The following is a 13075-nucleotide window of genomic DNA, read 5'->3' on the forward strand; positions in this document are numbered from 1 at the left end:
TTGTTTCCTTGCTTGTACCTTCGTGCCATGCCGACTTCCGACGAGTAGGTGGGTGCTCTGAAGCAAGCTGGCCCATAGTGTGCCAAACTGTTGCCTTGTCGGTCTCTGTGCCCAGGGTTGCTACATAGCGACGTCTCCCGAATCTGCGTCCAAGTGCAGTTGTCCTGGAAGAGTCCCCGCTATATCCTGTCCGGAACATGGTGTTGGTTCAGCATGCACATCTGCCCGTACTGTGAACTGGGATGGTCGTTGGTAAGCGGTACTAGTCGCACAGCCACGGTATTTTGTACCAGGCGGTCGTCCCGGACTCGTGTTTGCACGTGTTGTTTGATTTTGTGAATGTACGTCCTCCTTGGTGAACTTTTCTGCAGAGGTTGGAGCTGGTGTCATCTCTGTGACCTGCGCGCCTTGCCCAGAACCGGTGATGACGGCCATCTCCATGTCCCCATGCCGCCGTGCCGGTACCGCAGGTGGGGTGTTGGTCGGCAGTCCACACAGCTCCTTACAGGCTCGACGGAAGTCCGGGAGCCGAAAGCTGTAGATGATGGGGTTGGCAATAGATGATACCGTCAGGAACAAGAGGATGGCCACATGATCAGCAACAATCAATGCATATGGTAACGTTTGTTCTTCATCACTGATTAACGCGCGTGCCATGGCTACCTGGAAAATGGAAGTGGCCACGGAAACAGTCAGTACAATAGCGTGTGGTACCATCATCTTGAATGCCTTGGTCTGGAAAACCCACAAGTCTCGGTTCTCATCCCTTTCCTGTTGTCTCCTGGCTTCCTTGATGACTTGGTAGTACAGCAAGGGGATTGAGAGAGCGACGAGTAAGAAGACGACCAAGCCAATGTTTCTGAAAATGACAAATGAGGAGGCACTGTTCACAGCTTGGTCGAATTGTGGCACTCCGAAGAAAACCACAGGCGCTAGTCCGAATAAAAAGGAGAGTGTCCTAATCGTCGCGATGCCCACAACCACGCGTTTGGTGGTAACTTTGTCATGGTAGTGTAGGGGTTCGCACACAAAGTAGTACAGATCTACCGCCATCATGAGGTACGTACCAAACATGGATAGCAGACATGGTGGAGCTACCAGAAGTTTAGCCGCTGACCACAGATCTTCCCCGTTGATGTCTTGCTGGAAAATTGCGTAGATACGGACGGGAATCAAGCAACTGGTGAAGATGATGTCATCCACAGCTAGGTTACACCGAAGGAAATGGCTCGGCTTTTGCAGATAGTCTTTTTTCCAGACCAAGAAAAGGAGAAGCAGTCCGCATCCCACCGACAGTACCAGGCTGATGATGAGGTAGGTCGTCTGAAGATCGCGAAATGTTGAGCCGATGGATAGATAAATATGGTTGATATCATCTTCTGGCGAACCATTGGTTTTGACTGACGAACCATTGGTTTTGACTGACGAACCATTGGTTTTGACTGACGAACCAATGGTTTTGACTGACGAACCATAGGTTTCTCCTTCCATGTCTATAATCAACTAGCACGAAAACAGTCTAGAAGTGTGCACCTCTTTCTGGTAAGCTGTGCTCACAACTGAAGCAACAATATACTTAATTGCACCGACTGGAGACAGCCTATTTTTGGAGGGGGTGAAACGTGGTATCTTAGAGAAAAACATGTTGTTCGAAAGAGCTATTGTGTAGCAAGCGTCGCCTATGATGTCGAAGGCATTCACTCCCAGGCCTTTGCATGAAGCTATCAATAATTGCTGTAATCAGCAACCTTTATAGATGAGGCTTTCGGAGTCTATTAGACCAAAATATGATATAACAAGGCACTACAAGCGACTCATTACGAACAAAAGTGGAGTGTTCATCGACGCAGGTGGCTCTACTACGGAGGGCTACGATGGGCGAGCCAATTAGCACGTGGGCACCTCGTGTGATGCGTGTAAATTTATCCTTATGTGTTTTTACAAGTCATAAAGGTCTTTCTTAACGGTATACCGAAAGTGCGAAGTGGAACGAAAATGAGCAAACAGAAACGAAAAGGAACGGAAAGGAGCGAAATGTAACGAAAAGGAGCGAAAAGGAACGGATACGTAAGAAACATAACGAAAAGGAAAGCACCGAAAGTGCGAAAAGGAACGGATAGAAACGGATAGTTCCTTTCGCACTTTCGGTAGACCCATTCTTAATGCATGTGAATTATATGTCTGTGTTCAATGACTTAAAGCCTGATGTGTTGTTAACGTAGGTATATTTCTGTCTTAAATACCATTTCTTACGTCCAGAGGTTAATAAATGTAGTAAGGCGGTTAGAAATAGTCAAATCTTTTGTTAGCTTCGTGTATTTCTTCCATTCCTGAAAAGTAAAAAGTTCAAACCTGTGCAATTTGACGTTTGTTTAGTATAATATTATCACAGCTAATACTAACAGGCTACAAGGCTGTGAAGCGTATGATATTATATGATATCTATATGTTATTTTTGCTCTGATTGTCATTCAGGGCCTTTGAATATGTTCTTATGAATATAAAGAGACAAAAATTCATTCAATAACTGGACAACGAACTTTGACTTGATGATTACTCTTAACATTTATTTGACAAACACAATTTACAATATAGATATACATATATGTTACACCAATTTATATGTAAGTTTCCATACGTTCACAATGGTAATACAATAGTAGTTTTTCTCTAGGATAGATAGATTCATCTCTGTTTCTTCACGAAAATAGGATGTTCCTTTTGCGATATAAATACACGTTGTGGAGATCGTATCGTCACAGTCACTACACATTCAGTAGAAGCGAGCTTCATGCTGGTTTGTAAGAAATACCCGGTTATTCGTCTCCGAACTTGTAGTTGAGATATAAACTCATGTCAATACGTGTGCGTAACGTACACCTTTAGTAAATAACAGAACAAACAAAAGACTCTCATTTATCCTATAAAATCTGATGATTGAATTCCAATAATCTTGCTCCATGTATGTTATGTCACTTCGTCTATTCTTGGTGCAAATATACTAGAAATTATGTTGCAAATTTCATAAAAACTATGAAATCTCAAAGATTCAATAAGAAGGAAGCCAATTAGGCCTATTTTGAACATTACAAATCTCTACACGTTACATATTCCACAGTTGAGTTCTTGAATTGTTCTTCCACACTCAAGGTTACAAGAACTGTACAGTATGGGGATGAGCAACTACAGTTTACACAACATCCGCTAGATGTCGTTTCACTCTCGCCATTACATCCAACACAATCAAAACGCAAATGCAAGTTCATTTTCTAGTACTAGTGGACGGATAGATAAGGGATTGGTACTTTTCTGTTGCTGCAATGCTCCATACCTTATGCATTACACGATACAACAATTGGTTTCTAGTCAGGTTTATAAAACTTCACATACGCGTCTGTCACAACTTGCAAACTTGTTATAGGTTACATTGTACAAACTTGTACATTGGTTACAATTTCTTAATCGCTTTAGGAAAACTTGGAATGGCTTTTCGGCTCGGTTACTTAAATCCGAGATAGAAAACTCGTACACTTGCATCATTCCAGGGCTTTAGAGAAAATATACCTTGAGGATTGAACTTCGAGAGCTTAGATTTCCACCATTAACATGTTTTATACTCTGCATTGTTATGAAATGAATCAGGATCTAGCAACCTTCCTTCACTGTTAGAAGTTTCTTTGTATAGTGAGTACAAGTTAGAACACAGCATTGGAATTTCGTATCGCATACAATCAATCTTATAATGACGACATCGTCACAAGTATTGTTTAGACGTCTCTGTCAATATACGTACACGTAACTGTTCGAATGTTTGATTTGATATTACACTCAATAGTATGGGAAGAGTCTGTTTATCTTTTCTGTCCTGCCTTTCAGATAACGACTAAACAATGGCGTTTGGAAACAAAATGTTACTTTGTGGCTTTCCCCTGCAGTTCATAACAGAAGGGCTATACTGGTACCGTATAATTGTGCATCAAGAAGCTCATTGTGATTTCGACAAACCAATGTACGCCAGTTACATTGCTAGCAATATGTCAGATACTTACAAATGCAACAGAGGCGAGTTTCCGAAGTTGTCATCATACCAATGTCTGAAAAGTTTCTTCTTAATTGTTATAGTACTTCAAAGACCTTGTGCTTTTTCAGTAGACTTTTACGAGCTATTTACAAGGAAGGTCATACAGCTAGATATCACAGACGAGAAAACAAAGAATAGATATTTTGACTATGATAGTAACTCTGATTACTCTATTGCAGCATTGCACTTTGTGATTCTCTGGGGTGCTATGAGGTGCATATGTCACATTCACTTGTGCACAAGAAGTGGTAACGTCACATCAAAAACTCGTGCGTAGACCCACGTCATCAGTTCACGTACACAGTTTGACGTTCACGTTAAGTCCGGTTATAACTACGTCTGGTAACGTTCACGAAGGCGCAGAATCCGGGCAAGGTTGATGACGTCCACGGCAATTTCTAGTGACGTGACACGTTATACGGACACAACTTTTGATGACGAAATTCCGTTCAAAAATCACGTAATGGTCGGTTTCCATGACGACACCGTTACATCGCACAAAGCCGGATAAGATGACAAAACTGGAGCTAAACCTTGCCTTACGATGCGCTCAATGACGACATTATTTTCTGAGCGGATGCCACATCGCAACGGGCTTTCTTAGTGACGTCATCATCTGGTTCCAGTGCGATAACGCGAGACCCGACGAGGCTGGACCCACTATCACGTGACCGATGCTTGGAGTCTTCCCTTCCAGGGTGTGTTCCGAAACGGTGATACGGAGGCTGATGGTCTGCAAGAAAATGAAAAAAAAATCAACTTTTGTCTCACCGCAGTCTTTCAACACTTACCAATGTACCTACCTTCAATGCGTGAAGGAGCTAAGAGAAGCTCCTAAAGAGCTGCTTCACAATCCAATACACATGGTTTATCCCCCCCCCCCCCCCCCCCCAGAATCTCCAAGGAAGACGTCTGATAGACACCGAAACGTAAGTAGGTGAGACTTAACTGATTGTGTGAAAAAAAACTCCAACATCATTTTCCATAATACGTCGATGAAGGATAGACATCCAGGCAATAAGATACGCCAACTAGCAATAGAGTTAGTTCCAGTTATGTTGGATTAGCTAAAAAAATGTGAGAAATGAATAAACAATTTCACCAAAATCATGCTCAAATGTCCAAAATAATATTTTCTACAGATAACAGGCATGTATTGTGACGTATTTAACCTTAGAGGTGTGAAATGCACTCCCGTAGATGGCATAATTATGTCTGCAATACTAGCCTGGAATCCAGCCGTGTTGTGCTTTGGTCGCTCTGCTTCCTGTGCGAATTGGCTGGAAGCGTACCTCAGGGGAGCGACCCAAGCACAATACGGCTGGATTCCAGGCTACTGCAATACAGCCTATACAGTAGAATGCCCAACTTCCACCACCTGCAGCCTCGTTCTGGTGTCATGACCCCGGATGACACCGGAAATCCAACATGGCCGCCAGAACTGGAATTAACTCAAACAACTGGATATGGTTTTGGAAAATGGGATTTACTTTCCAAAATCATAATCCCATTGCTTAAGTAATTGCTATTTAGCGTATACCTTTTCCATAATGTTCTGCACTATCATAGGCAGATAGAACAAACGGATACCCTAGCGGTTCTTACCTGAAGTGCATTAGCAGGGACGTTGAAGATCATGGCCTCGTTGTAGATGGGGCAGCGCTCGCTTCTCTTGACCGACGTCTTCTTCTTACTGATCTTCTTCCCGTTCTGCAGCAGGTACACCTTGACAAAGGGATCTGTGGGAAGATGGAAAGGTGCCTTGTGTTAAGGGCTGTTCAACTATAATTGTTCAAATCTAGAAGTTCTGGGTTAGAATCCATAGTAGGCCCTAGTGTGGCGCCTTTGGGAAATGTACTTTACACTTATTTTTCTCACTCTCACTCACTCACTCACTCACTCACTCACTCACTCACTCACTCACTCACTCACTCACTCACTCACTCACTCACTCACTCACTCACTCACTCACTCACTCACTCACTCAAAATTAAATGCATAAATATTCAGATCAACAATATGAGAAATCACTATATAGCGCGAGCGCGTGTTACCTCCAATGTACAAACTTACGACTTTTATGATATATAAAAAAGCTCCTAGTTAGATATATAACCCAATCTCGCTCAACACTTGAAACTGCCATCATATAAACATCACGTCGTCACCGTGATATTTTGTACTTAGATTAACGACCTGGGGACACGATAAAGTGCAAAATTAATGAAAGTAATTAATCTTAAATGTCACCGCTTCCGTACAGATAATAATCGAAGTTGAGCTTTCTAGATTAAAGGAAAAATACCCAAGGGTAGCGTCGTTAATTCCAGCCAAGCGCCGAGTACTAGTTCCAAGAGAAATGGTCAAAAAACAAGCTAATTGGGTTAATTACAGAGAAGGTGGGCGACCGAAATGGACACAAGGTAATTAGAGACTTGTGGGAGGCTGAGATAAGTGATGCATTTTCCGTTTGACATTATCGCCCACCTTCCGTCACTCTCGCGTTATCAGTGTATCTGGACTTCTATCGAACTTTCTGACGAGAGAGTTCGTCTTCTTACAGGCTTACTTTTGAAGGAAGGATCCTAAATGAATGAATACAGTACATACTAGTAGCCCAGAAAAGGAACTTTCTTGACGTCACTGGTGTGTCGATATCTGCCATAATCTGGACTTCTATCGAACTTTCTGACGAACAATTACAGCTCCTAAAAGGCTTACTTTTGAAGAAAGGAACGGATTCTAAATGAATAAATACATAGCCCTGAAGAAAAGGGGACTTTCTTGACGTCAATAGTCAATTTACGTAAGATCCATTTCGTAGATAAACGTGCAAGCAACCTAAAAAGAACTCTGAAATGTTTCTCTAGGCTGGAATATGGATAAGATAGGCGATGACATAAAATAGAAGGCGTTTTGATGATCAGATTCAACACAGAGGTCCCATCAATTCAACATCGAGGTCCCGTGCATCACATTTGGATGCGGTGTGTGGCAACTTGATGGTTTGTGTGCCGTCAATGTTTAGAAAACCTATATAAGGCCACAGTAAGTAAGCTTATGGATGACATCAGCGCGCTCATAAATTTCCGCCTGATTTCTGGAAAAAAATTCTCTTCGGGGATGGTCACATGTTGCGTTGAATAATCACATTTGTAAAAGTGACACTAGGGAGGTAGTCATGACAATAGTTGCAGAAGTGAAACTTGTTGGATAGTTGTAAAAGTGCCCCAACATGAAAGCCAGCTTGGCAAGTGATACCAGTGTACCACACTAGTATCACTCTTACTACACTAGTTCACTTCTTTAATACAGGAATGAATGCCTTGTTATTTAGCCACGTTTTGTCACTTCAAATCTTTTTTCGCGCTATCTCATTATTTTTGCAATCTGCATGGCATGTCATCCATAATATTTACTTGGTGTGGCCTGATGAGCGAGTTAGTGGGTGCTAAAACTGCGTGGGTGGCGTGGCCATTAATTCTAATTCTGAGATGTGCGTTTTAGCAGGAATGGTCCGATAGCGGTATCAAGTCAGCGATTAAGTGACCGAAAGCGTGGAAAAGAACTCAAAGGATGCATTTGATGCTGTGCATGGAAGCCTAGGTGTGGGTGTAGATTTAGATGTGTTGTTTGGTATATGCATATGGGCATGGGTGTGGTAAATATAGTATAATGTATTATGATCCGTAAAGAGATAGGGTAACCATTTTGATAAAATATAGATAAAGACTGTACAAATGTATTATCCTAGGCAAACATATGTAGATCTCGTTAAAAATTTGGACGAAGGTAGATATCACTGTGGCTATTGGCATATGTGTAGAGATACGTAGATATGTAGCTTAGGATATGGGTATGCCTATTTGTAGATCTCTTTCTCTCTCTCGGCTTGGCTTCGTGATATGTGTAGAGATAAACGTTCCTTTGATACAAGTGAAGCTGTAGACGTTGGCGCATGTCTATGCGTAGATATAGATTCTATTATAGATTGGAATGTAGAAGAAGCTGTGGCGTAAGACGTTGGCTTCGTCTGATGTTTCGAGAAATTTTTGTGATGTTGGTAGGAGAATGTGATATAACGCTAGGTCACTTTAATCCGTGGGGTAACCTAGATTCGGAGTTTTTAAAAAATTGGGTATTTAGAGATTTCAGGTCAACGACGTGGGTGTCAAATGTTAACCTTTTCAATGATGTTGAAACTTAACAATCCCCAAATGCCCTATTTGTATATACAACGGATATAGGTTACCCTATTGACAAAGGTGAACTGACGTTAGATATAAATATAACTAGAGGGTACATGAAACAAACATGAGGTAACTATGAAAAAATGAAATACAAACCGGCATCGTCCTTCTCGTCCACCCACACCAGATTACGACACTTCACGATCACGACAGTTAGCCGTTCTGCGGTAGGTAGGTAGCTGATGGAAAACAGGATGTCGCCGAATTCCGCGGGTTTCTGAAAAAAAGGAGAAAACATTGGAAATTTGCAAAACTGCAAGATACAAGCGAAATGTTTCCTTGAAGTCTGGTCGTCCAGAGGAGCCAATTCACAGAACAACAAGAACTTGAATAAGTGTCAGTCTTGAATCTTGCTTTAAGAAACAGTGTACACTTCTAGCTCAGTTATTATATATATATATATATATTTCAAACTTAAGATATACCTTACCTAGTCAAGTGTATAAAGATACATAAAACATTTGGATCATGACGTAGGAACCACATTGTTTAGAGAAGTTACTACCTTCCCCGACTTTCCCGCCCTCACGAATGACCAATTTTCATCTAAATTTAGAATCACAGAGCCCCAAATCATTGAAAAGGCGAGCCCCAAATCATTGTCCTACGTTTCTACAACGTACGCAATTAGCCTGTGGGTATGGACTTGCAAATAAATTTTCTACTATACATGGACGACAAAACAAAAAGGGAGTAAAAAGCTTGTGGCCTCCACCTTTGAACTGGACTCCAAGATGTCACACTTTGAACTTCCACCAATTCATTAACTTGGACAGTAATGCTCCATGGTAAACTACTAATTCTTTTTACAGCATATAGTTTTATTGGACAAGACTGGTTGTAGTTGTTGATGCTGGTTCCAGTGTTGCTCTATGCATCAGCGATGGTCACTTCCACCTCAACACCAGGCTCGATGCTTTTGATGGAGGGACTGTGCTACTAATGACCACACCTACGCAACTAAAATTACCCCCAGAGACCCTGAAGTTAACACCCATAACAAGTTTTAGAGAGTAATACTGGAGGGCATCCATGAAACACCATCGTAACCAACCTCCAAGCATACTTCCATTTATTCTATCTAAAATGTTGTTAATCGCTTCCGCCTTGGTGGTCCAAAACCTATAAACTATACATAAATACATTTGATACTGTTCAATAAAGGCATTTAACAGTAAACCTGCCATTATCAATCAAAAGCCGTAAAAAAGCAAACTATTCTTGGCCCACGCAAAAAGCGGGAAAATAATATCCATTTTTACTCAACACAATCGTAACCACCTACAATAATACTTCCATCTGTTCATTCATCTAAAATGTTGTTAATCGCTTCCGCCTTGGTGGTCCAAAACCTATAAACTATAAATAAATCCATTCGATACTGTTCAATACAGGAACGTAACAATAAAGATGTCATTATCAATCAAACGCAGTAGGAAAACAAACTATTCTTGGCCAAGGCAAAAGGCGGGAAAATAACATCCATCAAAAACCGTAGACGATGCAAACAGGCACTTACTGGCATCATAAAGGAAGGCCATTATACATAGTAGCTTACTCGACATGGTTACCATACAAGGTCGAACAAGTCAGCCGCCGCCTACACATATTCCGGGAGGAGCTGTACTAGTTTGGTAAGAGGTTTTGCTGAGTCCATTTACAACCATCATCATTTCATTTCGCAGCTATTATCATTCCAGTTCACACCGCGGTCGGCAACATTAGGTCGTGCCAAGACTAAATTGGAGGTCGAAGACACATAGAAATGCTTTCAAAGGAGCAAAACACGTCATGTCTAAGTTTTTTTCTATGGTGCCGTTACAACTAAGTGAGCTGAAAAACTCTGGGAATATACGTACTTTATGCAACCTTTTCGTCTAGGCTTTTGCGTTTCCTCTAAAACATCGAATTGAATGGTGGTGGTAACGTACAGGTCTAGAAGTACAAATAGAATTCTACACACTACGGCGATGTAGGTTAGACATCCAGGTAATAAGATACGCCAAAAATTACTCAAGCAACTGGATATGGTTTTGTTTGTTGGCCGAAATGCTTCCTAACTATAAAGTGAATCATCTGGTCTATTTTCTGACAATTCACTTCTTTGCTTTCTACTGTTAACCAGTATTTTCATTCATATAGCCGTGAATGACTTTTCGCTCTTTAGTCATTCAACGGGTAATATTCTAAATTTAGGTTGAAAAGAAGATGGGCATAAACTATTATCTCACTAAGTCAACGAATGAACATCACGTCCCTACATGGTCTCCAACGTTGCCAGATTCTGTAGCACGGAATTACTGATACGTGCACGGAATAGACGAGAAAGTCGCCAGCTCGCATTTCGCTGCAACCTGTTGAATTGCAAAGACTCCCACCATACTATATATAGATAGAATACAAAGTCTAAAGTAATGAGAATGCGAACCCAGAGTACGACTGTTGGTTCAAATGAAAGCAAATGAAACATGCCAAGTGAATGAATAGGACGAAACAGCTGAATGCCCGCTTATCAAACATTGGAAAACCAACTACAACCATTTTAGCACCAAGGACAGCACACATCAACAATTCAAAAATACAACCGTTACTTAACAGTTGATATCGATTCAAACCTATGGATACTATTCAGGAGGTGCTTCTTTGTAATGCTAGCCCCTTTTGCACTCATAGAATGTATTGACAAGCACATAGTACAGACGGCTAGCGATTTAACACGGTAACGTTACAGGCCTGTCTGTCAAAATACAGGAGATTTGTAACCAATACCACAGACGCGCAGAGCAGGATGTCCACAATTTTCTCGGCAACTCCGGCGAAGGTAAGCCCCAGTCCTACTCCATCCATCCTCCGGAATTCCTGGCTTCCATGGGGGAATATTTCACAAGGGTTACGTTCCGAAAAACCCGTGGGCGGAAAGAGCGGTGAATACGTTATGAAGCTAGCGGCAACCGTACGGAGTGCCAACTGTTGCTGGTATGTCCGCGCGTCACGAAGATGCAGGGAAAACAATTTGTGTGCGCTTGGATGTCACCGAATCACCACAAATACCCAGAGGAAGGGGAGGCTCTCTTATTATGTTGTCCGTGGAATCAGACAGCTTCTCCTTGGATCAAGAACTCATCTCCAGAAGATTTCCTAGCCACACTTTCGCTCTCGTGCTTGAGACGCCGCGCTCACGGCTTGAGTCTCCGAATCAGATAGAGCTGCTCCCAGGAGGCGGCGAGAATTGATATTCGCCGTGCATGACTCGGTGCAACACGCGGAATAAAAGTGAAGCTCTCCCGGAAGTCTTGACCACCATCCAGCGATGGTTGCAGCAGTTTTTCTCAGCGGGAGAGCCGTTAAGACTTGGACGGAGCTTATGCAAGTCACGTTGCAGAAAAACACCTAACACGAAGCTATGCCGACATGTATGGGTGCCTCCATGTTTGAATGACGCAGGTTACAAACTAACGGGCATATCAGGTGCGATCTCGTGCGAAGGGATAGTTTGCCAAGGGATGTCCAAGGAGATCAAGGTGTATCGAATGTACTTGATGTGCGCGTGCTTCACTGTTGTAAAGCGTAATACTGTGCTCCACTTATTTCCCGACGGTAAAGTAGTAAAGTATTTGATGTAGTAAGTACAAAGATTATCCACCCAGGATGCAAACACGGCCTCCGCCCTCCGAAACTACTTAATTTCATATTTTACCGCTTCATGAATAACTAATAGCTCGTAAGCAAGGCGACAACAACGCGTATCCAAGCAATTATTACGGAAAGCTCTTTCATTTTCAACAATTAGTTTTAGATGATGAAGAGTATTTTTGTTTAATTTTAGTCGAGACGTAGAGAAAATGAATACAATTTCCTTACATTACATAACGAATATTAAGAATGAGCTAAACTATGAGCTCTTTTTTGTATATAGTACTTGTAACCTAAGCAATATAAGAGGATTTAAAAGTGGAACTCATGTGGATAAGGCAATCTGTATGAAATTAATATCTAATACACTACATTCCCACATTACTTCATTCTTTCATACGTTGAGCAATTAAAAACGGCGCAGAAACAAGCCGCTCTAGAATTCTCTAAATATCGTAACCCACAAAAATTAGACTTCACGGCGTCCTCGTGCCACTGTGGCATTGAATATTCGCTCCTTGAATGTCGTTATGGAACGAAATAGAGTTGCTTCATCTTATTGTGTAGAAAAGTGCCCCCCAAATTGACTTTGATAAGAGAAGTTCTACAACCCTGACTCGGGATAATATTGCTTGGGTTGCCTTTAACATATGACCAGTGCCCATTCCACTTGTAACATGGCATTTAGAACGCGGTCAACAGATTAAGGTAGTCTATAACTTGAGAATATACTAGTACTATACAGGACGCAAAGAATGTTAAGTCGTACCACAGTTGTACAGAGAAGTATATCCCTGATCTTTTCAGCGACACCGGCAAGGAGAACATCCAAGTGCAAACCGTCCATGCGTTGCAACAAGTCGACAGAAGTGAGCCGTGTTTTTTTTGGTCTCCGAGGTAGCCTTTCTATTCAAGTGTCAATGTTGACTGAACTGAAGGTAGCACGAGATTCGACCCCGCACCGTTCGCGATGACGTCTACGGAACGCCACAGAGACGGATATGGCATTTCCGGTGACGTAAATGTGTTTGGGATTGTTTCAGCCGAGCAGTTTTAATGTCTTTTCAAATTGTAACGCGATCACCAACAATTAGACACCGTTACTCAACAC

At 41.9% G+C, this 13075-nt stretch overlaps 2 protein-coding genes across 3 annotated transcripts in view; both read right to left on the bottom strand.

Moving 5' to 3' along the window:
* Window positions 1–120: 120 nt before the first annotated feature.
* Window positions 121–1491, bottom strand: LOC118407061 (trace amine-associated receptor 5-like). The gene has a single exon (XM_035807479.1). It carries the CDS (start codon window positions 1489–1491, stop codon window positions 121–123), a length of 1371 nt encoding a protein of 456 aa, XP_035663372.1.
* Window positions 1492–2540: 1049 nt separating this feature from the next.
* Window positions 2541–13075, bottom strand: part of LOC118406743 (synaptotagmin-12-like) — a 75788-nt gene continuing 65253 nt past the window's right edge. For both annotated transcript variants that reach the window (XM_035807042.1, XM_035807043.1), the window contains exons 7-9: window positions 8428–8548; window positions 5687–5820; window positions 2541–4814 (exon numbers count right to left, since the gene is read on the bottom strand). In XM_035807042.1, the coding sequence (XP_035662935.1) occupies window positions 4644–4814; window positions 5687–5820; window positions 8428–8548 (426 nt within the window). In that variant the 3' untranslated portion in view covers window positions 2541–4643. The remainder of the gene's footprint in view (window positions 4815–5686; window positions 5821–8427; window positions 8549–13075) is intronic.

Source organism: Branchiostoma floridae, chromosome 19 (assembly GCF_000003815.2).
Source record: "Branchiostoma floridae strain S238N-H82 chromosome 19, Bfl_VNyyK, whole genome shotgun sequence".
Lineage (NCBI taxonomy): Eukaryota > Metazoa > Chordata > Leptocardii > Amphioxiformes > Branchiostomatidae > Branchiostoma > Branchiostoma floridae.

Excerpts from the sequence above, each read along its gene's own strand:
- LOC118407061 (XM_035807479.1), bottom strand. The coding sequence starts at position 1,491 with ATGGAAGGAGAAACCTATGGTTCGTCAGTCAAAACCATTGGTTCGTCA.